General features: G+C 51.6%; 1 protein-coding gene and 1 long non-coding RNA gene across 3 annotated transcripts; one reads left to right on the forward strand and one right to left on the reverse strand.

The window, feature by feature from the left end:
- Nucleotides 1-556: 556 nt before the first annotated feature.
- Nucleotides 557-11,075, reverse strand: LOC129533701 (uncharacterized). Its single transcript, XR_008680033.2, has 3 exons — nt 10,652-11,075; nt 5,617-5,757; nt 557-1,431 (listed from the first exon to the last, which is right to left on the reverse strand). It is a non-coding gene; the product is annotated as an uncharacterized lncRNA (long non-coding RNA).
- E2F2 (E2F transcription factor 2) lies at nt 1,427-26,269 on the forward strand. Of its 2 annotated transcripts, none has more exons than XM_055387601.2 (7): nt 1,427-2,149; nt 8,188-8,293; nt 10,597-10,816; nt 11,579-11,737; nt 13,530-13,644; nt 16,114-16,306; nt 22,535-26,269. In XM_055387601.2, the coding sequence occupies exons 1-7, from the start codon at nt 1,898-1,900 to the stop codon at nt 22,801-22,803; spliced, it is 1,314 nt and encodes a 437-aa protein (XP_055243576.1). In that variant the 5' UTR covers nt 1,427-1,897; the 3' UTR covers nt 22,804-26,269. The 2 variants fall into 2 exon arrangements, with proteins under 2 accessions (XP_055243576.1, XP_055243580.1); XM_055387605.2 differs by having other exon boundaries at nt 10,597-10,810.

Raw genomic sequence — 26,269 nt, forward strand, 5'->3', positions numbered from 1 at the left:
AAAAAAGTCAGAGATATAACAACAGCTGCCAATTCTTGAGGCTCCTTATGATCCAGGTTCTGTGCTGAAAGCTTTATATGCATTATCTCATGAGATTTCCTCATGATCATATGAGGTAAGTGCTATTAGGAGGAGAAAATCAAGGATCAAGGATCAGAGAATTTACAAAATTTGCCTTGGTCACACAATGAATAATAAAGTGTCTGGGCCTGGGTTTGAATTCGGGGCTGTTGGCTACAAAGCCTGGGCTCTTAATCATCATGGGTTATTGCCACCTTGGCCTCAACCATCTAATGAGGAATTAAGCTGTGGACTGTCTCTGGAGGGCTTTGAATGCCAAGGCTCAGACTTGCATAAAAATCACACAGCACCAGGCAAGAAATCAGACCTGAAATCTAGCAGCAGCTTCTAGCAGCTTTTTACCACTCACTACCCAAGTTTGCTTCTCTGAGCCTCTCTAAACCGGAGTGATGAGGAATGTATTATCAGCAATGAAGGTTTTTGAATGAGGCAGAGAGGCTCTTGTGACAAAAGGATTGTTTAAAAGAAACCTAGAGATGTTCAAACATTTACTGAGTGTTGGGTCCTAATAATACAACTGTGAACAAGACAAAGCTCTGCAGTGGGACTCTGACCCTGCTGTGCCCCCAGGCAGCTTGGGAGGGTAGAAGAACCCCTTAACTGGAAAAACAAGGGCTCCAGAGCTGGGACCTGTCCCAGATTCTGTTGCCAGCTCTCAAATCAGGGAATCTCTCTGTATGACCTTGGGCAAGTTACCCAGCCTTTCAGACTGTCAGTTTTTATCATGGGGATCATCATTCCTCTTCCCAGGATTGTTGGAATAAATTAACTAAAACAACGCTTGTAAGGATCTAGCATGGTGCTTGGCATCCTGTAGGCACTGAATAGATGTTAGTTTTCCCTACAAAGAAGTAGACTAGTTTGCCTCCGTCCCTCACCCCTCTGCCATTAAAGGGAACAGGTTCCTGGCCTTCATTTTAGCAGGAAAGGGGATATGAATACACATGTGCTAGCTAAGCAACAATGCAAACTAACAAAAGGTCCTGTGGCCTGGGGAATACACTGCTGGGTCTGGGGTCAGGCTGGGACCCCGCGCCAAAATGTTTCCCTTCAATCCCAGGGAATCCGGGCCCATTTCTCGGGGCGCTGTGCACTGCTCTGGCCGCCTCTGCACTGTGCATCCCGGAACCACCCTCTGTCTCCGTCTCGCCGGCTGCTAACTAGCGCGGCCGGCGGCTGGCGGCACCAACAGCAGGTGTGGCTGCCCCTTTAAGCAGCGAAGTTAGTGTTGCAATCGCCGCCTCGAGGACGCGTTCTTTCCGGGGGGGTGGAGCCTGTACTGTTGCAGCAGCCAACCGGAGCGCGGCATTTTCCGCGGGAGATCCGAATTTCGCGGCACGACGTTTGGCGCTAAAAAAAAAAAAGAAAAAAAAGAGGCAGAGAAAGACTCAGGGACTAGAGAGCGAGCCTCAAGGAAGTCGGTGCAGTCGAGACCCCCCTCCCCATCCCAGCGCATCGCGTCTCCGCCGAGCTTGAGGGCACGCCGGGGACCCCTCCCCAGAGCCGGCCGGACCCCAGGTGCCGAGGCCTTGGGGAGCGCGGGGCGTCCTGGGTCGCGGTGCCCTCGGGACGAGACAGCCCCTGGCAGTGCCACCACCGCAGCCGCCGGGCGATCTCCAAGCGGCGATCTCTAAGCGCTGCTCTGCTCGGCCGCGGGCCAGGAGGGGAGGGTCCGGCCTTGCCCCGCAGGCGTCCATTGGCGGCTTCCCCCGGCCTCCGCGCCATGCCGCGGGCCGTGTGAAAGGCGGCAGCACCGGAACCCGCAGGTGTCCGCGGGCGCGCCAAGCCCTTTTGGGTAGGGGGCGCCTTACTCGCTATGCTGCAAGGGCCCCGGGCCTTGGCTTCGGCCGCTGGGCAGACCCCGAAGGTGGTGCCCGCGATGAGCCCCACAGAGCTGTGGCCATCCGGCCTCAGCAGCCCCCAGCTCTGCCCAGCTACTGCTACCTACTACACACCGCTGTACCCGCAGACGGCGCCTCCCGCAGCGGCGCCAGGCACCTGCCTCGACGCCACTCCCCACGGACCCGAGGGCCAAGTTGTGCGATGCCTGCCGGCAGGCCGGCTGCCGGTAATGCTGGGGGCCCCCACTGCTTCCCCCTATGCTTTTCCAGGTGTGGGAAAGGAGGGAGGGGTGCCTGAGATCCAGTTTGAGTGGAGCAGGTAGAGTTTTGGGAAGAGGGAAGATGAGCTTTCAGTTTCCAGGACCCAGTGCCCCCAATATCTGAGTAGAAGACCCCTTCATTTTCAGACTTTGGATGAAATAATCTCATCCATTCTAGTGGAGTGGAATGAGCACTGGATTGCGAGTCTGGAGGGAGACCCAACTCGCTACTCCCAGTGCACTGTGTGACCTTGGGGAAGTCCATGCAGCCAGCGTTGCCGCCATTCATTCATTACTTCATTGTTTGGCCAGAAACCAGTACTGGGTGCCTGCTATTGTCCAGGCAAAGAGTATGGCCTGGGGACACTGTGGGACTTTGGTAAGACAGAGGGATAGGTCTAGCGGGTCTCTCACGTCCAATCTGCCATGGACAGACTCCAAATTGTCCAGCCAGCTCCTGATATAGCCCCAAGTATCTGCCCTAGGTCCTCCCCCAGGCCCAGTCTTCCCTCCCAGACAGCCATGTAGCAGACACAAATGTGGGCAGCCCCCTTGGGTTCTGTTCAGATTGGCTGCTCTCTCCTCAAGCTCCCAGGCTGGTTGCCAGAGAGGGCCCAAAGTGTAGTGGCACCAGGCTGCCTGCCGACCTGGGCTCAGGGTGTGTTTTGTGGGAGTGGAATTCCTGGAGCCCGTGTGAATCAAAACAACTTTAGGGTGGGGGGGTGGAGTGGGAAAAGCCTGGGGGAGTGGAGGTGGTGGTGGTTGAGGAGCCTGGTTTCTGGTGTGACTCTGCCACTAATTCTCTGTGTGTCCTTGGACAAGTCTTGGCCCCAGTCTGGGCCTCAGTGTCCTCTCCTTCACAATGCGTGTGTGCACAGGGTGGCTGTGGGGCTAGCTCTTCTCAGCCACATTCAGCTCCAGGTCCTGGGTTTTGGAAGCAGGCTCCAGGGAGAGGAAGGGGGTGTTGTAGGTTTGCTTAGTTGTGAGTGTGGTGAATAAGTTCGGGTACAGGGATAAGACCACCCCCCCCTGCCCCAGAGGCATCTGGTCAGACCTGTGCTAGTCAGCAAGCACGGATGCCCAGCCAGCTCTGGATGCAGGCAGAGCCACCACTCCCTACCAGTGGACTCAGGCTTTGCCCATGTGCAAAACGTTAACCTTCCTGGAGACCCTTCCCGCACATGATTTCTAACTAGGAGGGCAGTGGGCAGGAATGGTATTATCCCCATTTTACAGGTTAAGCAACCGAGGATAACTGGGATTGGGTATCTTGTGTTCAGTGTTTTATAGCCTAAAACATCTTTGTAGTTTGTGAAATAGATGGCATTAATAGCTCCATGTTACAGGGGGAAACTGAGGCTCAGAGAGGGGATGTGACCTAAGGTCAGAGATGGGGATGGGGTAGAGTGATGGGACTCACAAGGCAGTCAGCTCTTCTGTGTTTTATTTTTTATTTTTTGTAGAGACAGGGGTCTCCCTATGTTCCCCAGGCTGGTCTCAAACTTCTGGGCTCAAGCAATTCTCTTGCCTCAGCCTCCCAAAGTGCTGGGATTACAGGCATGAGCTACTCTACTGCACCTGGTCAGGCAGCAGGCTCTTCTCTATGTAGCCTTGACTTTTTTTAATACTGCCTGACTTAGGAGCTGAGTTCCCCCCAGGGAAGGGAGCTTTGCGGCAGGCCCACTCTCCTCTGGCCAGCTGCTTTCAGACTGGAAGTTTCAGTAACAGCTGTGGTTTTACACTGCTTTGAACCCTCCCAGAGGAGCCCAAGTACATCTGTCTGTACCTCCCTCCCAGAAGGGCTCAGTGATCTTAGCAAGAAGGTCTCTCTTTTACTGAGTGCCTCTCGTGTGCCAGACACTGCTTGGCACTCTTCACGTTCATTATCTTGGTCAGGATGTCCAGAATGAGGCACATTGCAGATAAGGAAACTGAGCAAAGAAAGGAAGTCACTTGCCTGGGTCACAAGTGAAGAAGCAGGGGAGTCTCCTTGCAGCAGACCACCCTAAAGCCCTGCCAGGCCCAGAGCTCCCGCTCCTGTCAATCCCCAGATGCCCGGGGCCCAGCCCCGTGGGCAGGCCTGCCCTCTGCTTACTCATTTTACAAGGGTGTAACCTGGAACAGCTCCAAACCCAACCCTGGGTGTGGCCGCTTGCTTTGTGGCCAGGCTGCAAAGTGCAGGGTGAGCAGGATTTGTTGTGGAGCTTCTGTTTAAAGGGACCTCAGGCACTGTCCAAGGATGGCAACCAAGTTCAATGGCAGAATGAAGGCCACAACCCAGATCTCCTGGCTCCCTGTCCAGAGCTCTTTCCAAGTCCTCTGAGGAAGGCTCAGGGAATGCCCCTTTATCGCATGCCTCCTCTGGCCAGGCGCATGGCATCATTCTCTTTCACGCCTGCAGGAAGCTCTACCCAGGCTGGCTTGCAATAGCGCCATCTCTGCTCACTGCAAACTCCGCCTCCCAGGTTCAAATGATTCTCCTGTCTCAGCCTCCCAAGTAGCTGGGATTACTTTTTGTATTTTTAGTAGAGATGGGGTTTCACCATGTTGGCCAGGCTAGTCTCGAACTCCTGACCTCAGGTGATCCACCCGCCTTGGCCACCCAAAGTGCTGGGATTACAAGCGTGAGCCACCATGCCCGGTCCTCCTTTTCTTTCAATTTGTCTACATTTTCCAGATTTCCTCTTGTGAGGCATGAAAGAAAATAAACATTTTACCACACAACTCTACAAGGCAGGTCAGGTGAGGAGGTGTAGGCTCAGAGAGGCAAGACAGTGAATCCCAGGCTGTTCAGCTACCAAGTGGCAGAGCTGGGATCTGAAAGCAAGATTCGACCCCTTACATTTGCTCCTACCCCACCATCTGACTTAGGGCTTAGGAGAGACCAGGCTCCACTCTGCGTGACCTTGGGCAAGTCAATTCCTCGTCCCCAAGTCCCAGTTTCCTCACCGTGGTGCCCGTAAGGGGGTTGTGCCTGGTGATCTCTGACCCTCTGCACTTCTGCAGCTGCCTGAGGAAGGAGCTGTACTCTTCTCCATAGGGGTTGGCAGGGTGGGCTTGAGTCCTGACTAGGCCTTGAAGATCCAGCCAAAGGGGCTGCCTAAGAGCGTCCAGGATAGGGCTAAGCTGGCCTCTGGCTGTGGCCATAGCCTTTGCTCTCCTCCCCTCATTGCAGTCTCTTTTCAGCTCACCCTTGAACTTTCCCCTTTTCCCACTGGTGCTCCCCATACATCAGTGCTAGCAGCTCCCTGGTGGGGGCACTCCCTATGGGCAAAGCGCTTTGCTGCACTATGTCACTGAATCCTCAGCATAGGTGGAGACAATGATGCCCATTTTATAGGTGACTTGACGTCAACTGATTTCCCAGCTAAGAAGGGGAAGGCCTAGATGCAAAGCCAGGCCAGTCTGACTCCAAGACCTGTGTTCAGCCTCACCTTGATCCTGATCCTCCTGGGCTTGTCCTCTGCCACCTGTGTTCTGCAGGTTCAGCCCAAGCCATAGGCTGACTTTCCTCTGGGCACTGTCCAAAGGTGTCAGGGAGGTATCCTTAGGGGGACACTTGCCGCATTGGGACCCTGGGAGTGCAGAATAAGGGTGAAGGAGAGTGAGAAAAGAGAGAAGGCTGTGTGTGTGTGTGTGTGTGTGTGTGTGTGTGTGTGTGTGCAAGTACATGCAGTGATGGGGGCAGGTGGGCGTAGCCCAGGCCTTGGCCCAAATTCTAGCAAATCCTGGGGCAGCGTGTGTGGGATGCAGCTGAGGCAGCCTGGTACATGGCTTTGCAGTCAGACAGGCCTGGGTTCAAACCCTGGCTCCGGCCTTTGTGTGACCTTGGGCATGTGCTTACTCTCTGTAAGTCTCTTATTTCTTGGCTTCCGAGAGCCAGTGCCAATACTGATGTGGTAGGACTGTTATGAGCATGTAACAGGCTCAGCATAGATATTCTGTTCAAGGTCTTCCTGGGATTCTTTCTGGTTTGTTCTGGCGGGGGAGGCAGGTGTGGCTGGGGAGGCTCTGGGCTGCCCCACCTCTGCCTCAGGTAGAACTCCACCTGAGCTTCCCTTCCTCTCCCTGCCCTTGGTGCTCCTGCTGGGGGATATATGAAGAATACTAGGATGTGCAGCCTTGGTCAGGATTGATGGAGGCCTCGGAGCTCCCCAAGCCTCAATTACTTCAGCTGTACAATGGGGATTAGTGGTATGGGAAGATTCAGTGAAGTGATGAATGTTGGGGCGTGGTTCAGGGCATGTGGAAGTGACTGGCCCTTTCTCTAGTGACAGCGTGGGGCTAAATCTCTAGAATATAGGATTTCACTAGTTAGGAAGGTAGAAAAGGAATATTCAAGAGACTCATTCAAGAATGAGCAGTAAAGTGTTTGGATGGTTTCCAGGTCTCGGTAGTGGTGGAAAGCAAGAGTGTTATATCCAGGCTCCTCAAACCAAGGAGCAGGGCTCCTCACATCAGCCCAGGAAGACTTCCTGGAGGGGGCAGGAGTGGGGGAAGGGGAACTGACAGCAGGAAGAGCTGTCACCACCTCCAACACCTGTCAGCCCAGCTGTGCTCAGCAGCAGTTAGAAGTCTCAGCCCTGCTGAGCATGACCTCACCACTAAATGATAAAATAGGCCTCTCTGTCCAAGCCAGGGTAGGGGTGTCTGGGGGATCCAGAGTTGGAAAGAGGAAAGAAATGGGCTCGATGACCCCCAGAAGGATGTATGAAGGAAGAGGTCGAGATTAGATTTTAGGGAAGGGACTCTGTGTTTCCTGAACACCTACTGGGTGCTGAGACACAGGCTGAGAATTTTACAGAAGTTAAAGGAGCAGGAGCTAACCAGGGTCTTTCTCCCACATGCAGACAGGGAGCTAAATAAGTGCTTCAAAGGGAAGCCACGCGGGGATTAATTCAGCCTGTTCCAGGGTTTTTAAATGCAGAGGCTGCCCAGGTAGTGCCTTCCTTGAATCTTTACAATAGCCCCTTGAGGTAGGCATTTTTACCCCATTTACAGAGGAAGAAACTGAGGCTCCTAGATGTGTAACATTTCCCCCAACTTGTACCGTGAGCCTTCGAAGGAGCTGGAGATTCAAGCATGGGTCTCTGACCTATGTCCCAGTGTCCCAGTGCCCCAGCCCTGCCCCTGCCCAGCCCTAACCAGGAGAAAGGCCCTTTCCGGGCCAGTGCAGCTCTGGGCCTAATTGGGGCCCGGATGGCAACAGGGTGGAGAGGAGCAGATGGGTCTGTGGTTTGATTTCCCCAGCAGGTGTTTCCCAAGCTTGGCGGGAACAGAAAGGGGGAGCTGGGGGGGTGGGGGGTGGCCTCAGCTGCTTGTCCTTAAGACACGGGAAGGATTCATTGTCTGCCCCTCTCGGCAAAGAAAGAATGGCAAATGCAGTCTATTCAGGAGGCCCTGGGGCCCTCAAGCTGGAGCCCAAACATGGGGGTGGGGATGTTTGCACTGCTTCCCACTGTGGGCACCTCCCTGGGTTGTGGCACTGAGCCAGGAAGTCCCCTGGGTCTGGGCGGATGCCCAGCCCCGCCCTGATAAGGACCAGCTGTGGGACTGTGATGGGCACTCAGTCTAGCTGGGCTAGCTGCTTCTGTAGGGGGGCCCTTTCCCCACCCTGATGTGGTTTAGGCCCCACCCACTGCTTCCTCCTGGTATCATCCTCTGGGTGTGGTGGGGTGAGGAGCGGGTATAGGAGCCGGCTTAGGGCCCGTGGTTAAGGAGCTCTGAGCCCTTGGCCAGACTGGCTTTGGTAGGGTCTCAAGTGCCTGGGCCTCAGAGGATGGGAGTTTTATTTGCCCTTCAGAAAGCAAGACTTCCCCTGAAAGCTCACTTCTCAGGTCACTGATGTTTTCCTATCAAGTACAGCAGTGCTTCACCAGGACTGGCGGTAAACTGAGGCACAGAGGTGGCTGCTAAGTGGGTTCATCGCTTTGGCCCCACATCAGGGAAAGGCTAAAGGAGGAATGATTCTCAAACTCTGCCTCTCTCTCCCCCTTTTCTCCAAGGCCAAAAGGAAGCTGGATCTGGAGGGGATTGGGCGGCCCGTCGTCCCTGAGTTCCCAACCCCCAAGGGGAAGTGCATCAGAGTGGATGGCCTCCCCAGCCCCAAAAGTAAGCAGTGCTGATGGGGCCTCTGGGGTGGGGTGGGGCAGGGGCAGAGGGCAGTGCCCTGCCCAATCACTGGTAGTCATATTTGGATCACTTTCCAGTTTACAAAAGCTTCCTGCGTATTTTATTATTTGATCCTGCCAGGTAGGTAGGCTTGTCTGTCTTTACTAATCAGGCAACTTGAGACTCAGAGAGCTTGAGTGACTTGCCCATAGTCTCAGAGTGGAGTCAGGACTAGAGCCTGGACATGTAAATCTTGCACTACTTCTGTGTTTTTTGTTTTTTGTTGTTGTTGTTGTTGTTGTTGTTGTGAGACAGCTCTGTCACCAAGCGTGGATTGCAGTGGTGCCATCTTGGCTCCCTGCAACCTCCACCTCTGGGGTTCAAGCAACTCTCTCACCTCAGCCTCCCAGGTAGCTGGGACTACAGGTACATGCCACCATCCCTGCCTAATTTTTGTATTTTTAGTAGAGACACAGTTTCACCATGTTGGCCAGGCTGGTCTTGAACTCCTGACCTCAAATGATCCACCCGCCTCGGCCTCCCAAAGTGGTGGGATTACAGGCGTGAGCCACCATGCCCGGCCAGTCTCGCACTACTTCTACCACACCATGTACTGCTCTCATGATCTAAACTCAATGACCAGTGTTTTATTTGGGAATTTATTATTTTTAAAAAGTTTTAATGTTTAGGTCAATGTAAATTTTTCTAAATCAGAGGAGCAGGGGCTAACCAGGGTCTTTCTCCCACATGCAGACAAGGAGCTGAATAAGTGATTCAAAGGGAAGGGAAGCACAGATTAATCCAGTCTCTGCCACCCCAGAGGTTTTTAAGATCCAGAGGCTGCCCAGGTGGTGCCTTCCTAAAGCTAAGTTGGAGGGGGTTGCTGCCTCTTGATATTTTCAGTCAATATCCTGGATAGGCTGAGCGCGGTGGCTCACACCTATAATCCCAGCACTTTGGGAGGCCAAGGTGGGCAGATAACCTGAGGTCAGGAGTTCCAGACCAGCCTGGCCAACGTGGTGAAACCCCGTCTATACTAAAAATACAAAAATTAGCCGGGTGTGGTGGCGCATGCCTGTAATCCCAGCTACTCAGGAGGCTGAGGCAGGAGAATCACTTGAACCTGGGAGGCAGGTTGCAGTGAGCCGAGATTGCACCACTGCACTCCACTCCAGCCTGGGAGACAGAGTGAGACTCCATCTCCAAAAAAAAAAAAATCCTGGTTAGAGCAGGAGTTTAAGCAACTGTGTTTGGGAGGAACACTAGTTTTGGGGGTCCAGGTAGGACTCTGCCCCGACCTGACAGGTCACTCCTGTGAACCTTAGTTGTCTCGTGTAAAAGAAGACACAGCTAGATCAGGAATGGCAAGAAAGTTTCCTCTACATTTGACTGGTCAAGGCTGCCCAGAGCACGGTCTTGAAGGATCCTGAGGCTCATGATAACTGGTCCTCCTCCAGAGGAACCTAAGACTCTAAAATTCAGGTTCCAGAATTACTAGATTGGCCACTAACTTGCTATATGACTTGGAAGTCACTCGATTACAAAAGTCCCCTCGTGGTTTAAGATGCTGCAGCTGAGATGTGGTCTTGCAACATCAACCTCATTGAGAAAGGGACCTTTTTCATGAACCTCCCCGACTTGATGTTACAGAACCGATTTTTCTCAGATAATCATTGTGATTCACATGGGAAGAAAAAGCAAGTGTGTGTCTATAAAAATGCTCTTAAATCCAGGCTTATCATTTCTACCCTATTCTAATTCCAAACTCCGGACATTTAAGTGGCAGGATAGGGTAATGGTTAAGAAGGAAAACTCCGGAGTCAGACTGCCTGGATTTGAATTCCAGCTTTGCCACTTTCTAGCTGAGTGAGCTGAGCAAATTACTTAAACTGTGCCTCAGTATTCTCATCTATAAAATGGGGATGATTGTACAGCAACCCTTACAGGGTGTTGTGGGGCTTAAATGTGTTCGTATATGGAAAGCACTTAGAACAGTGACAGTAGTTGTGGGTGGTGGTCTGGCAGCCCTAAGCTGTGGTGGAAATGTGCATTTAACCAGGAGTCAGGACACTAGGCTTCCAACACTGCCCACTGGCCGTGAGACCTTAAGCAAGTCACCTTCCCTCTTAGGTATCAGGTTCCCTGTCTGGACAGTGGTGGTGATGGATGCCCTGGCTCACACTGCTTTGTAAACTGGAAAGTGGGTGGTGAAAGGTGGTACTTAATGAGCCTAGGTCAATGGACGAGGGTCCCGGGCGGGCCCTCCCCTCCCTGAGCTGTGACTGGGTCCCTTTCTTCCTCAGCCCCCAAATCCCCCGGGGAGAAGACTCGGTATGACACTTCGCTGGGGCTGCTCACCAAGAAGTTCATTTACCTCCTGAGCGAGTCAGAGGATGGGGTCCTGGACCTGAACTGGGCCGCTGAGGTGCTGGACGTGCAGAAGCGGCGCATCTATGACATCACCAACGTGCTGGAAGGCATCCAGCTCATCCGCAAGAAGGCCAAGAACAACATCCAGTGGGTGTGAGTGCCTGGGCGGCCAGTGGTACCCTCCAATGGGTACTTGTGCTGTGGGCGGAGCCAGAGGCAATAGCCAGTGGGTGTGAGTGGCAGGGGTGGGGCTGAGAGCAACATCCAATGGGCACAAGGGCTGAGGCGGACCAAGAGCAACATCCAATAGGCTTATTGCTGGGGGTAGAGCCAATGTATGGTGAGGAAGAGCGCCGTGTACCTGCTGAAGTAATCGGAGAACGTGATGCGGGGCAGAGTGGAGAATGACATCTGGGAGGTGTAAAGGCCAAAGGGAACCCCAGATTCTTCCTCTTGAGTCAGAGATCCCAATATCCACTTCTTCTAGCTTAGGGTAGTCCCCTGGGAGCTGAGTAGGGGGATCCCGGACTCCTTCCAGATCTGAGATAGGAGTACTCCAGCCTCCTCTTCTCCATTTCTACAGGGTTTAAAGAGCTGACCTATAGCCCTTGGCATAAATCCTAAGAGAAACCAGGCAGGGGAGTCAGGACTGAGGCTACTCCAGTTGGAGGAGGCTGGGGCATAGGGATGAACAGAGTCGAGAGACCCTCAGAAATGGGGTTCAGGTCTTGACTTGTTTCTTCTCCCAAGCCCAACCCCCAAACCTCTAGTTCCAATCCCTGGTAGCTCCCTGAGAGACAGGCATGACCACTGATTTCCACAACCCAGGGAAGCACCGTCATAGACTATTTTTTGAATGACCTTGTTCTGGAGTTTCACCCACAGACTGACACTGGGGGGCTGCTCTGTTCCCAGAGGCAGGGGAATGTTTGAAGACCCCACCAGACCTGCGAAGCAGCAACAGCTGGGGCAGGAGCTGAAGGAGCTGATGAACACGGAGCAGGCCTTGGACCAGCTCATCCAGAGCTGCTCTCTGAGCTTCAAGCACCTGACTGAGGACAAGGCCAACAAGAGATATCCTCCTTGGTTGGGGGAAGGTGTCAGGGAGCAGGAACCTGTTGCATGTTTATATCTATCCTGAGTTGATTCAGTAACTTACCCTAAGGGTCTGGCATCTGTTTCTTCCTTCCTGGGTGGCTTTTCTTCTCAAGTCTATTTTTTAAATTATTTATTTATTTTTTTAGAGATTAGGACTCATTCCGTCATCCAGGCTGTAGTACAATGGCATGATCATAGCTCGCTATAGCCTTGCCCTCCTGGATTCAAGTGATCCTCCCACCGCAGCCTCCTGAATAGCTGGAACTACAGTCATGTGCCACCATGCCTGGCTAATTCTTTATTTTTTGTATAGACAGGGTCTCGCTTTGTTGCCCAGGCTGGTCTCTAACTCTTGGCTTCAGTCGATCCTCCTGCCTCAGTCTCCCAAAGTGCTGAGATTACAGGCATGAGTCATTGTGCCTGGCCTCAAGTTTATTAAAGGTATTTTTTCATTATTGAAAATAAGCCAAGTAAATTTCTTTAAATCTGGAAAATGGAGAAAAAGAACGACGAGTTGCCACCTTAACATAGCCATTGTTCTTGAACTGCACACAGAATGTGTTTTATTTCAATATAGTTGTAATGTAGTTGTGTGCCTGCTGAACATAGCTTTTTTTTTTTTTTGAGACAGAGTCTCACTCTTGCCCAGGATGGAGTGCAGTGGCACAATCTCGGCTCGCTGCAACCTCCACCTCCCGGGTTCTAGTGACTCTCCTGCCTCAGCCTCCTAAGTAGCTGGGATTACAGGTGCCCGCCACCATGCCCGGCTAATTTTTTTTTTTTTTTTTTTTTTGAGATGGAGTCTCGCTATTGCTGCCCAGGCTGGAGTGCAGTGCCATGATCTTGGCTCACTGCAACCTCTGCCCCCTGGGTTCAAGCGATTCTCCTGCCTCAGCCTTCCAAGTAGCTGAGATTACAGGCGCCTGCCACCACACCTGGCTAATTTTTGTATTTTATGTAGAGACGGGGTTTCACCACGTTGGTCAGGCTGGTCTCGAACTCCTGACCTCAGGTGATCCACCCACCTCAGCCTTCGTAAGTGCTAGGATTACAGGAGTGAGCTACCGCACCCGGCCTTCACACCCAGCTAATTTTTGTATTTTTAGTGGAGATGGGGTTTCACCACGTTGGCCAGGCTGGTCTTGAATTCCTGGCCTCAAGTTATCCACCCGCCTCGGCCTCCCAAAGTGCTAGGATTACAGGCATGAGCCGCCGCGTTCGGCCGAATATCTTTATACATAGAATGCTTTCCCATATTTTTACTTGTTTCCTAGGTCAGATCCCTAGGATTGAAATGATGAGGTCAAAGAGCATGGACTTTGCTAAGGCTCTTTCATACATTTTCCAAAATCATTTCATATCTAATTGGTTTTGGATCTGACCTTGTATTTTTGGAAGGATGCTAGGCATTGTGAGAAATATAAAGAGATAAAACACGTCTTCCTGCCTTCTCAGAGCTAATGATCTAGTTTGAGAGATGAAGCCTTTACATAAGGCAACATTTTTTATGATTTATAATGTAAGGCAACATTATATGATTTATAATGTAAGGCAACATTTTTTATGATTTATATTCCCATTTGCTTTCCAAAGGGATCTAAGGTAGCTTATGAGATTAACAGGTTACAGATTGTATTATTTCTAAGTTGTACAAGGAGTGAGAAAGTAATGTTCAGAGGCTTAGGAGAGGTGGGTGAAGGTGCTTCCTGGCAGGTTTGGGGTTTGAATTTTGACCAGACAGTCACTTTTCTTGACTCTCCTGCCCTACGCTGGCCTATGTGACTTACCAGGATATCCGTGCTGTTGGCAACTTTAAGGAGCAGACAGTGATTGCCGTCAAGGCCCCTCCGCAGACGAGACTGGAAGTGCCTGACAGGACTGAGGTGAGAGGGGAAATATTTGGCGGAGAGCAGGGTTGAGACCCTGCCAGGGAGGGTTCCAGGCGGCTCTGCAGACTCTGTCCCTGGCATTGCCTAGCCCCATGCTTCGCAGGCCCATTCTGGTGTCCATGGCAATATTGGTGGCCTTCAAGCTTGGGCAGAAATGGCAGAAGCTGGAAAGGGCAACGGAGACTGAGTAGTGGCCTGAGAAAATCTCTGTTCCTGGTTTCTTTCTGCATCCCACCAGCCCTGGGTTCCTGCGCACATGCACGCTCATGCCCACGTATGACGGTGTCAATACTCATGAAAATCCTTTCATGCTGACCGTGCTTTCCCAGGTTAAAGACCAAAATTCCTGAGACTCCCTATGAGGCTTCGGTGCTCTGAGACCCCAGCTGACCTCGCCAACCTCCTTTTCCCCGCTGCCCCATCTGTCTTTGTTTTGGCCACACTGACCTGTCTGCAGTTTCCCCATTGCACTAAGCTCATTCCTAGTATGAGATCTTCTGTTTTGTTTGATTGATTGATTGATTGATTTTTGAGACAGAGTCTCACTCTGTCGCCCAGGCTGGAGTGCAGTGACACAATCTTGGCTGACTGCAACCTCCGCCTCCCGGGTTGAAGCGATTCTCCTGCCTCAGCCTCCCAAGTAGCTGAGATTACAGATGCCCACCACTACGCCCGGCTAAGTTTTGTATTTTTTTTTTTTAGTAGAGATGGGGTTTCACCATGTTGGTCAGGCTGGTCTTGAACTCCTGACCTCATGATCCACCTGTCTCGGCCTCCCAAAGTGCTGGGATTACAGGCATGAGCCACCACACTCAACCTATTTGATTTTTTTTAAGACAGCGTCTTGCTCTGTCACTCAGGCTGGAGTGCAGTGACATGATCTCAGCTCACTGCAACCTCTGCCTCCCGGGTTCAAGCCATCCTCCCACCTCACCCTCCTGAGTAGCTGGGACCACAGGTGCATGCCACCATGCCTAGCACATTTTTTGTTTTTTTTTGTAGAGACGAGGTTTTGCCACGTTGTCCAGGCTGGTCTTGAACTTCGGCATAGAAGTGATTTGCCCGCCTTGGCCTCCCAAAGTGCTGGGATTATAGGCGTGAACCACCGCACCTAGCCGTGCAAGACCCTCATACATGCTCTTCCCCTCGAGCTGAAATGTTCTTCCCTCTCTGCCTGATTTACTGCTATTCGTCCTACAGGTCTCAACTCAAATGTCACTTCCTCAAGGAAGCCTTCTCTGATTACCTCCAGACTTCATAAACACCTGTGCTTTTCCGCTGCCTTTAATTTAATCTCCATTTGCTGAGGTATATTTGGCATGATTACACGATTGCATTCTGCTTCATCTATTAGGGTGTAAGCTTCACAAGAGAATGTTCTACTCACCTTGTATCCCTTGCCCAGAGCCTGGCATATTATAAGGACTCAAGAAATAATTTATTTAAAGGAAGAACTGGGGCTGCAGAGACAATTAAGGTCCCGCCCCCACCCTTGGAGGAGTTCAGGACTTAGTGGGAAAAAGACGCTGTCATTTATAGACTGAAGATGTGCTTTGCGGGCATAGAGAAAGGGTAGTTAGAGCAGGTATCCCAGGTGGGGACAGTTAAACTAGGTCTTAATGAATAGGGTTTTTGCTAGGTGCAGTTCTGTGTGAGTACAGGCATGGAGACCTGGACATGTGCCTGGATGGCATGCATGTCATCAGCTGTGGCTTAAGTTGTGGTTATGTGGTAGGGAAGGGACAGGGTGGGAAGACCAAATACTAGGACTCTTGGTTACAGGTAACAGAAAGCCAAGTCCAACTGGCTTCAGCGGGAGGTATGGGTAGGGGTGGTGGGAACCAAATGACAAGTCCTGGGGGAGATTCAGAGATTGCTGGCAAGGTTGGATGTAGATGCTCAAACTATGACTTCAGGTCTGTCTCACGCTTTTCATCTCTCTGCTTTTCTCTGTGCTGGCTCCATTCCCAGGTGGGCTCTCTCCTTGTGGTGGCAGAGGTAGCTTTTATGATACCAGCTCAGCAACCCCAGTGGGAAGGGGGCTTCCATTTCCCACAAGTCAAGCAAAAGTCCTGGGCCTAGTGCTGGTTGGATCCACCTGAGCCATGGGCCATCCTGAACCAATCATGTCACACTAACTTTCCTGGCTGTGTCACAAGCTCACCCACTGGCATTGGGGAAGGGTGCTGCCCCCCCGCCCCAAAACTAGATGATCTGAGAGTGGGGGGCAGAGTGATTTCCCACAGGAAAATCAAGGTGTTCTCCCTAAAAGAAGTGGGCTTCAGGGCCAGACAGCAGAAACAGCGGAAGTCCACCTTAGGCCAGATGGAGTTGGTCTCAGTGCCAGCCCAGGGTTTGAGCTTGCACCCATGGATGGCAGCAGCCACGTGCGTCTGTCCATACACACTAAGTGTAAGTGTCCAGCTGCCCAGAGCAATGACCTGGCTTCTCTTCCTCCTCCAGGACAACCTGCAGATATATCTCAAGAGCACCCAAGGTCCCATCGAAGTCTACCTGTGCCCAGAGGAGGTGCAGGAGCCAGACAGTCCTTCCGAGGAGCCTCTCCCCTCTACCTCCACCCTCTGCCCCAGCCCTGACTCTGCCCAGCCCAGCAGCAGCACTGACCCTAGCATCATGGAGCCCACAGCATCCTCAGGTAGGTCCCTTGTCCAGAGGGACAGGAGGTGGGGGGACAGACCGGCCTTAGTTTTCTCTTCTACATCAATGTTTGTTGAAAACCTCCTGTTTTATCCAGCAGCTGGGGATGTAGTCATCCTACCCCACACATGTGCATTGTACTTAATGCTTTATAAAGCCTCACTAGGAAGGCTGGTGCTGCTCCAGGGCAGAGGAAGGCCTGGATTTGAATCCCAGCCCATCCACTTACCAGCTATGTGACCTTGGACAAGTTACTTAACCTCTCTTGGCCTCAATTTTTCTCATCTGTGAGTTGGGCGCAGTAATTAATACTGTCTAACTCATAGGTTGTTGTGAGATTATATAGCTCACGCCTATAATCCCAGCAGTTTGGGAGACTGAGGCAGGAGAATCATTTGAGACCAGGAGTTCAAGAGCAGCCTGGGCAACATAGGGATACCCTGTCTCTATAAAAAAATTTACAAATTAGCCGAGTGTGGTGGCACACGCCTGCAGTCCAGCTACTCAGGAAGCTGAGGTGGGAGGATCACTTGAGCCATGGAGGTTGAGGCTACAGTGAGCTCTGATCATGCCACCACACTCCAGCGTGGGCAACAGAGGGAGACCCTGTCTCAAAAATAAAAATAAGAATAAAATTTTAAAAAATAGGCCAGGCGCTGTGGTTCCCACCTATAATCCCAGCACTCTGGGAAGCTGAGGTGGGAGGATCACTTGAGCCCAGGAGTTCAAGACCAGCCTGGGCAACATAATGAGACTCCATCTCTAACAAAAATAAAATAATAAAATTTGCCCATTAAAAAAAAAATAAGACATAGAGGCGATGTGTCTTACCTAAGGTCTCCCAGCTGGGAGGCAACAGAGCTGTGTCTTGAACCTTGGTCTACATACTCCCAGCCCAGTGCTCTCTCCACAAGGCATAGATCAAATCAAAGAAGGGGCTTCTGGCTGGGAGGTGGACAGTATGGTTAAGAGCTGGCTACCCCTGATGGAAGGTAGTACAGGTAAGTTGCCAGGGAGCAAAGTTCCTGAGAGCTTCCCAAGGAGGGTGGGAGTCCAGAAGGAGTACAAATGGAAGCCTGTAAAGGCCCCTCTCCAGAACAGTTTTTGCCTTTTCCTGGATCACACATCCGGCTAAACTGGCAGGATTCTTCAAGGCTATGTAGGCCAGTGTTCCACTTTTTGTCTTCTTAGCAGCAGAATTCTCTTAAGTAGAACCCTAGTGTTTAGACCAAGGTAGAGCTAGAGCTGGGCTGATGGAAGAGGCTTGCTGGAAGGGCTCTGCAGTACACTGGTTGTGTCCATTTCTCTAACTCAGAGGTTAATAAACTATTGCCTGCAGGTCAAATCTGACCTGCTTTTAATGACCCATGAGCTAAGAATGGTTTTACATTTTTAAAGAGTTGTGGGAGAAAGAAAAAGAAGGCAACTATGTGACAGAGACCACAAGTGTCCCACAAAGCCTAAAATACTCTCCAGCTTTTTTTTTTTTTTTTTTTTTTTTTTTTTTTTTTGAGACAGAGTCTCGCTCTGTCACCAGGCTGGAGTGCAATGGTATGATCTTGGCTCACAGCAACCTCTGCCTCCTGGGTTCAATCAATTCTCCTGCCTCAGCCTCCCAAGTAGCTGGGATTACAGGTGCCCGCCATCACACCCAGCTGATTATTATTATTTTTTTTTTTTTGTATTTTTAGTAGAGACAGGGTTTCCCCATGTTGGCCAGTCTGGTCTTGAACCCTTGACCTCAGGTGATCCACCTGCCTCGGCTTCCCAAAGTGCTGGGATTACAGGCTCCAGCTCTTTATTGAAGTTTGCTGTCCCCAACTAACTCAACCTTTCTTTTTACACATGAATGAACACAGGCCCAGAGAGGGCAAGTGGCTTCCCTAAGGTCACACAGCAAGTTGATGGCAGAGCTGGGACCAGAGCCCAGCCTCCCAACTCTTCTCTAATGATCTCTCCTGTGTCTGTCAGGCCTCATCAGGGACCAGAGCTTCTCCCTGTGCCAGCCATCTGTCCCTCGGGACACCTCCCCAGTGCCTATCTCCCATCCCAGACCTGTGCCCCACCCTCTGGTCCATCCTCCTCCTGCTGTGCCTCCTCACTCAAGTGTCAGCATGCGCATAGCCCTCCGAAGCTGGAACCACCTTTGCTTCAGTTGTCCTCTGAGACCTTGGGTGGAGGTGGCAGATCCCAAAGCATAAACAAGGGTGTGAAGTTGTTTTTTTTTTTTTGAGATAGAGTCTCACTCTATCACCCAGGCTGGAGTGCAGTGGCACGATCTTGGCTCACTGCAACCTCCGCCTCCCAGGTTCAAGCAATTCTCCTGCCTCAGCCTCCCGAGTAGCTAGGAGTACAGGTACATGCCACCATGCCCGGCTAATTTTTGTATTTTCAGTAGAGACAGGGTTTCACCATGTTGGCCAGGCTGGTCTCAAACTCCTGATCTCAGGTGATCCACCCACCTCAGCTTCCCAAAGTGCTGGGATTACAGGTGTGAGCCACCGAGCCCAGCCGGGTGTGAAGTTTTTACCTGAGTTTTACAAATCAAGATCCTGAGGCCCAGAGAGGAGCAGAGGCTTGCACAGCAGTCTGGTGGGGCCAGCTCTCATGTCATGGCTGTCCCCCCGACCCTTGTCACATGGCCTCATAGTGTTATCCCTGCTGAAGGGAGGAGGAGGAAGTTTTCCTGGTCTCGGCTCACTGCAACCTCCGCCTCCCAGGTTCAAGCGATTCTCCTGCACAGACACACACACACACACACACACAGACACACACACACACAGACACACACATGTTCCGTGCTGTGTTCTGAAATAATATCGTTTTGAGGTCTGAGTGCCAGAAGCCATGTAAGAGAGGAAGCCACTACAGTCTTGGGACCTGGGTCCTGGCCCTGGTTCTGCATTACCAGGGGAAGTGTTCTCTGCAGCCTCAGTTTCCCTCATCTGTAATGGAAGGGGTTTGAACAACATCGTCTCTGACATTTCTCCAGGCTCTAACATTCTGAGATACACCTAAATGTAGCTGATGGCACAGGATTTGAAGTTGGGAGACCTGGGTTCAAGCCTGTATCTCACCTCTTAGTGACTTGGTGACTGTGAGGGAATCACTTTAAGCCCCCAAAGCCCCAGTTCCCACATCTCTCAAATGGGGACACTTGAAATTTCCTCATGAATATTGAGTGGGTTATAGAAGATGACATGGCATAAATGTGATTTAAAAAAAAAAAAAAAAGCTTATGTGGCCGGCCGCGGTGGCACACACCTGTAATCCAGCACTTGGAGAGGCCGAGGGAGGTGGATCACTTGAGGCCAGAAGTTCCAGACCAGCCTGGCCAACACGATGAAACCCCGTCTCTACTACAAATACAAAAATTAGCCGGAGCTGGTGGTGATGCCTATACTCCCAGTTACTCAGGAGGCTGAGGCACAATAGTCACTTGAACCAGGGAAGCAGAGGTTGCAGTGAGCTGAGATTACACCACTGCACTCTAGCCTGACCGACAGAGTGGGACTCTGTCTCAAAAAAAAAAAAAAAAGCTTGTGTGAAGAGCATCTACTGAGCTGGGCCTGGTGCTGTTTTAGAGACAGAAAAGCAGTAAGAGCCATTCAGAGTGTGGTGGAGAGACACATATTACAAAAGGCGATTCTATTTCTGGACGTGATCAACAGCAGGAGACAGCAAGGTCTGACCTATAACAGAGATTTTCACATGTGTTTTATCAGTTACTGCTTTTAATACTCATCCCTGTTTTTCCACATGAGGAAACACAGTTCTGGGGTTCCATGGCTGGTGAGAGGAGGCGCTAGAGTCTGAGCCCACATGCTCCCCGCTCCCAAGCCAGGCCTCTGACTGTGACATCAGCAGCGTGCCAAACAAACCTTAGATTTTTTTTTTAAATTAATATACATTTAATGGACTTCTTTGGGCCCTAGTTTTCTCATCTGTAAATAGGGGTAACAGCATGGACTCCCTCAGGGCCGTTTGAGTGTGCAAGGAGGCTGAACCACGCCTCGCCTCAAGGGCAGTGCCACCACCTCCCCCATTAGCCTTGGTAAATGGGAGCAATTTTTAACAGGAGCAAGGGCAGCATGCAGACCCGACAAACCAGTGCTTATTTATTTATTTGTTTGTTTGTTTATTTATTTATTTTTATTTTGAGACACAAATCTTGCTCTTGTTGCCCAGGCTGGAGTGCAGTGGCGTGATCTTGCCTCACTACAACCTCCACCTCCTGGGTTCAAATGATTCTCCTTCCTCAGCCTCCCTATTAGCTGGGATTACAGATGCCTGCCACCATACCCAGCGAATTTCTGTATTTTTAGTAGAGACGGTGTTTCACCATGTTGGCCAGGCTGGTCTCGAACTCCTGACCTCGGGTGATCTGCCTGCCTCGCCCTCCCAAAGTGCTGGTATTATAGGCATGAGCCACCGCGCCAGGCCAAACCAGTGCTTCATATGCACTTACCATGCGGTCCTCTGAGCAACCCTTTGAGGTAGGTAGTGCTATCCTGCCCCATGCAGAGGGGAGAAAATGGATGCTCTAAAACGTGAAGTCCAGAGCAAGACTCCATCTCAAAATAAATTAAATAAATAAATAAATAAAATGTGAAATCACATGCCTATGGGTGCACCACCAGTCTCAACAGGCAGCCTAGCATCCCAGCGCAGTTGTATCTTCAAAATAATACTTGGCTGGGGCTTAAGGAGTGACTCCAATGTGGGGGATTCTGAGCATCAGGATATATGTGGCAGGCAATTTCCAGTGCCTCATTGCAATCCCCTGTATGGGAAATCACCGTCTTAACATCTAAGTGGAAATGAGCAGGTTGGGTGTGGTGGCTCATGTCTGTAATCCCAGCATTTTGGGAGGCTGAGGCAGGAGGATTGCTCGAGCCTGGGAGTTTGAGACCAGCCTGGGCAACAGAGTGAGACCCCGTCTCTACAAAAAAGCTTAAAAATTAGATGGGCATGGTGGCACGCACCAGTGGTCCCAGCTACTCAGGAGGCTGAGGCGAGAGGATTGCTTGAGCCCAGAAGGTTGAGGCTGCAGTGAGCCGTGTTCACCCTACTGCACTCTGCACTCTAGCCTGGGCAAGACCCTGTTTCAAAAAAAAAAAAAAGAAGAAGGCGAGAAAGAAATGAGCATAGAGTGCTGGAGAATGGCTACTGAAAGGTCAAATAAGATGAAGCCAGAGAAATGACCATTGGGTTTAGCAGCGTGGACGTCACTGGCTCAGGGACATGGTGGGGAGAGACCCCAGACTGGAGTGAGTTGAAGAGAGAATAGTAATAGGGAAGTAGAGACAAGCTCAGGCTACTCTGGAGAAAGTTTACTGTGCAAAGGAGCAGAAAAATGGGCCAGTAATTGGAGAGGGTGATGAGGTCAGGTATAGTTGTGTGTGGTGGAGAGTAGAGGCAACATAACAAAAATTTACCATCATAACTTTTTAAATGTACAGTTCAGTGGTAATTAATACATTCATAATGTTGTGTAACCGTCACCACCATTCATCTCCATAACTCCTTTCACCTTGTAAAACTGAAACTCTGTACCTATTCCCCATTCCCCTCTCTGCCCAGCCCCTGACAACCACCCTTCTACTCTCTGTCCCTGCGATTTTGACTAAGTATCTCATGTAAGTGGAATCACACAGTATTTTTTTTTTTGTGATTGGCTTATTTCACATAGCTTAATGTCCTCAGGGTTCATCTATGTTGTAGCATGTGTCAGAATTTCTTTCCTTTTTGGCCGGGCACAGTGGCTCAGGCCTGTAATCCCAACACTTTGGGAGGCCAAGGGAGGCGGATCACTTGAGGTCAGGAGTTCGAGACCAGCCTGGCCAACATGGTGAAACCCCATCTCTACTAAAAATACACAAATTAGCTGGGTGTGGTGGTGCATGCCTGTAGTCCGGCTACTCGGGAGGCTCAGGTGGGAGAATCGCTTGAACCTGGGAGGCGGAGGTTGCAGTGAACCAAGATCACAACACTACACTCTAGCCTGGGTGATAGAGTGAGACCCGGTCTCAAAAAAATAAAAAATACATGAAAAGTTGTAGGGTTGGGTGTAGACTCTGGAAGGTGGATTTTGAGAGCACGACAGTCCACCCAGGCTAAGGAGAGAGGAGAAGGGTGCAGTCATCCAGAGAACCGGAAGTCTGTCCTCGCGTGCTGAGGAGTTGGATGCTAGGGCCAGGCGTAACCTTTGTCTGTTTGTCTCCAGTGCCAGCACCAGCGCCAACCCCCCAGCAGGCTCCACCGCCTCCATCCCTGGTCCCCTTGGAGGCGACTGACAGCATGCTGGAGCTGCCGCACCCACTCCTGCAGCAGACTGAGGACCAGTTCCTGTCCCCGACCCTGGCGTGCAGCTCCCCTCTGATCAGCTTCTCCCCATCCTTGGACCAGGACGACTACCTGTGGGGCTTGGAGGCGGGTGAGGGCATCAGCGACCTCTTCGACTCCTACGACCTTGGGGACCTGTTGATTAATTGAGTGGCCCTGCCTGCCCCCAGCAGCCTGCCCCCGACTCTACCTCCTCACAGACAGGCTGACAGCCCCTCTGCCTGCACAGGGACATTGGACACTAGGCGCTGCCCTCAGGGCATGGGGTCTCCTTGCCTTTCCCGCCCCAGCTGGCAGAAGCTGTGTGGGGAGATATGAATGGTACGGGTGAGGAGTGGATAAGGGGTGGGTCCTCACCTTCCTAATGGAAGCTGGGCCTGGGGAGGCCCATCCAGTCTTCTGACTTCTGACCTCTCACAAGAAGGCTGCAGGTGAGGTGGCCAAGTCCAGGGAAAGGCCCTGCTACCTCCTTTTGAGGGGTAATTAGGACCCTCGACGTACCAAGAAGCACGTAAGGCCTTTGTATTTATTTCAGGTTGAGTTGTTTGTTTGTCCTCCCTGAGTTTTAGCAGGGAGGTTGTTATAGTTTTTAGTGAGACCTCTGCAGACAGGCCCATCAGGGCCCATCACTGTCCATGTTCCAGGGCAGGTCTGGGTTTCCAAGGGAGGGGCCCAGGCTACATCCTTGGTTTCCCCACCGTGGTGGTGGCTGGGACTCTGAGGGGCTGTCCAGTCTGCCAGAATGCTAATTGCACTTAGGCCTCATGGTTCTAGTAAACGGCAGCTGTGGGCCCTTTTGCCTCTTCCCCTGTTCTTGGCCTCACATCTCCAGCTGAGCTGCCGGTCTTGGCTTCCTGGTCGCCTCTGTCCCAGAGATGGTCCCAGGGAGCCATCCTAGGGCAGGTAGCACTGAGGCTCCTGTGGAAACAGGAGCCGCCTGCTCAGGAGACCCCTTTCCTGAGGAAGTCCTTACCTCTCCCCTTGAGATATAAAAATGGTCCAGCAGAGACAAGCTCCCGCGGAAAACAGACAGGAGCATGGGGGCAGCTGTCATGGCTATGGCGGGCACTTTTCCTCAGAGTTTCTGCCTTGCGCTGGTCCAGGAGCCATTTTGCACCAAGGACTTGGTAGGCAGAGGCAGCCCCACTGTAAAGAAGGGTCAGATTAAAACAAAAAACTGCCAAAAGCATCCCCTCTGCCCCCCATGTGGCACTGGCATCATTCTCTGCTTCCCTGGGAGGAATTTTTTCACCATGTTTATTGAAGGGGATGGTTCATTAAGGACGTCTCCACCCCTCAGAGCTCACTCAGACCCCAAGGACAGAGGTGACTGGGGCTTGGTGACTTGTTCACTCCTTTTTTCCCAGGTATACTGAAGGGGTGACAGAGAGAGGTCTTCATGGCAGACCAGGCCTTCAACAGCTAATGGGGAGAGGAACTCATGTTACCTCTGCAGGCCTGGGGTCCTCAGGGGGTCTTTTGGCTTCAGCCTGTTCCCCCAGAGGCTTGATCATCCCACATTGTCCCTTCAGCCCAGCTGCTCTTCTCCCCCACCCACCCTGGGATGTGGGTGCTCTGAGCTGAACCAAGGCTGTGACTTCTGCAGAGAGGCTCAGGGGTTGGTCTGAGAGGCCTGCCATCCACCCCTCAGGGAGCTAGTTTTTCTCAGAGGCTCAGCTGGACAGCACTTTTTTAAAAAGTTTGTAGCATTAAGCTGGTTTAAAATATGAAGTTGGTTTTGTTGGATGGCTCCTGAGCTGACTGACTGATGTCTGAAGTTTGAGACGAGGGATTATTTCAGGGTGGGGCCCAATGTGATCTAATGCCCAGCTGGGGACAATTGTGCCTCATCATTTGCTCAAATTCCTGGGCCCCCAAGTTAGCCCCCTCCCAGGAGTGGTCAGCGGGTCACAGCTGCCCCCACTCTATAAGCAGGGCTAATTGTGTACCCTTTACAGAAATGCTTTTGGTCTCCTACCCAAATACTCACAAGGGTCTTATCAGAAGCCCGTCTTAAAGTCCAGCATGCTCAGGGACCCTGTGTAGGATCTCGTTTGTGGTGAGTGGGCTGCTCTGAGGTCTCCACTGGGCTGCCATTTAGCCATGTGCCATCTCTGAAGTCAGAGGTGTTTGACTCCCATCCCTTGGGCTCTGAAGCTTTCCCCAAGAATTACATCAGAGAAAAGGAAGAAGGGGCCTGCAGGACCCACTGGGAATGAGTTTAATACTGAAGTCTGGAATGTAAGCTCATGCCCTAGAGGCCTCTCCATATGGCTGGTCAGGGGAGCTGCCCTCAGGCTTGTGCCCCGTGTGCTCAGCAGCTGCCTCTGTCCCCCTGTGTACTGTCCCTTTCACACCTTGCCTGGCCAAGGGGCTAGACCTCCCAGGCTAAGCCTCAGATTCAGTGCAGGACACAAGCTCATGCCCCCGTCTTGCCAGTGACACTTGAAGCCTCCCGACTTCCACAGAGCGCTTTCAGGACACATTTTGAGTGGTATTTTCTTTTCTTTTTTTCTTCTTTTTTTTTTTTGAGATGGAGTCTCGCTCTGTTGCCCAGGCTGGAGTGCAGCGGCCTGATCTCGGCTCACTGCAACCTCTGCCTCCCAGGTTCAAGCGATTCTTCTGCCTCAGCCTCCAGAGTAGCTGGGACTATAGGCATGCACCACCACGCCCGGCTAATTTTGTATTTTTGGTCGAGACGGGGTTTTGCCATGTTAGTCAGGCTGGTCTTGAACTCCTGACCTCAAGTAATCCACTACCTCGGCCTCCCAAAGTGTTGAGATGACAGGCACGAGCCACCAGGCCCAGCCTGAGTGGTATTTTCTTTAGGGACCAGGTAGACTTTAAAACGAGGGTAAGAGAAAAGCCAGTTTCTTTCTGAGGTAAATAATTTCTGCCAGGAAACTTCCCAGCCCCACCAGCAGCCCCCCTAAAAATCACTCGTGTCCCCAAGGACTTCTAAAGCTTGGGGCTCCAGGAAATCATCCAGTAGAGTTGGAGATTCAGAGATTTCTTGAAGCCAGGGACATGCTCCTAACTCCTTTCCCATTAAAGGTGTTAGAATAGACCAGAGGGCGTCCCTTTTCCACAGTAATGGGATCGGCTGGTGTGCCTTCAGGGAGGAAGAGGGAGGTGGTCAAGCTTGAAAAACTGGCTTTAGGATGGTTCTGACTTTGTTCTCCCTCCCCAAGTGTTCTCAACCTCCATTCTGCAGTGTTCAGAGTTTTAGGGAAAGGGTTTGGGTGCCCCAGCATCCAGGTGTTGTGTGGCTTAGCGCATGTGAAGTGAAAACCTTCTGGGGTTGTTTGGAAGCAGCTTTCTGGTTCTTGTCATTGTATCCTGAGGTCCCAGAACCCTATTCTCCCACGAGGATCCTCAGTGACCATGGTGGCCACACGCCTGGCCAGCCTGCTGGCTCCTGGGTGAGCTGAAGAACCTTGCCTGTGGCACTTTTCGAGGGTGAGCTGGAACCGAGAGAACGTGGTCCCTGTGCTGGGACTCATGCGGGTCATTTCCTGCCGGCCTGGTTTCGCCTGGTCCTGTCTTGATGAGCACCATGTAAGCCTCCTTGTATTGAGATAATTGGGCATTAAACATTAAACTGCAGCTCTAGGCA

This window comes from Gorilla gorilla, chromosome 1, assembly GCF_029281585.2.
Source record: "Gorilla gorilla gorilla isolate KB3781 chromosome 1, NHGRI_mGorGor1-v2.1_pri, whole genome shotgun sequence".
NCBI classification, from domain to species: Eukaryota; Metazoa; Chordata; class Mammalia; order Primates; family Hominidae; genus Gorilla; species Gorilla gorilla.

Coding starts and splice junctions, on each gene's coding strand:
- E2F2 (XM_055387601.2), top strand. CDS start 1,898: ATGCTGCAAGGGCCCCGGGCCTTGGCTTCGGCCGCTGGGCAGACCCCG. Junction 2,150..8,187: donor TGCCGGCAGGCCGGCTGCCG/GTAATGCTGGGG, acceptor CTTTTCTCCAAG/GCCAAAAGGAAGCTGGATCT. Junction 16,307..22,534: donor GGAGCCCACAGCATCCTCAG/GTAGGTCCCTTG, acceptor GTTTGTCTCCAG/TGCCAGCACCAGCGCCAACC.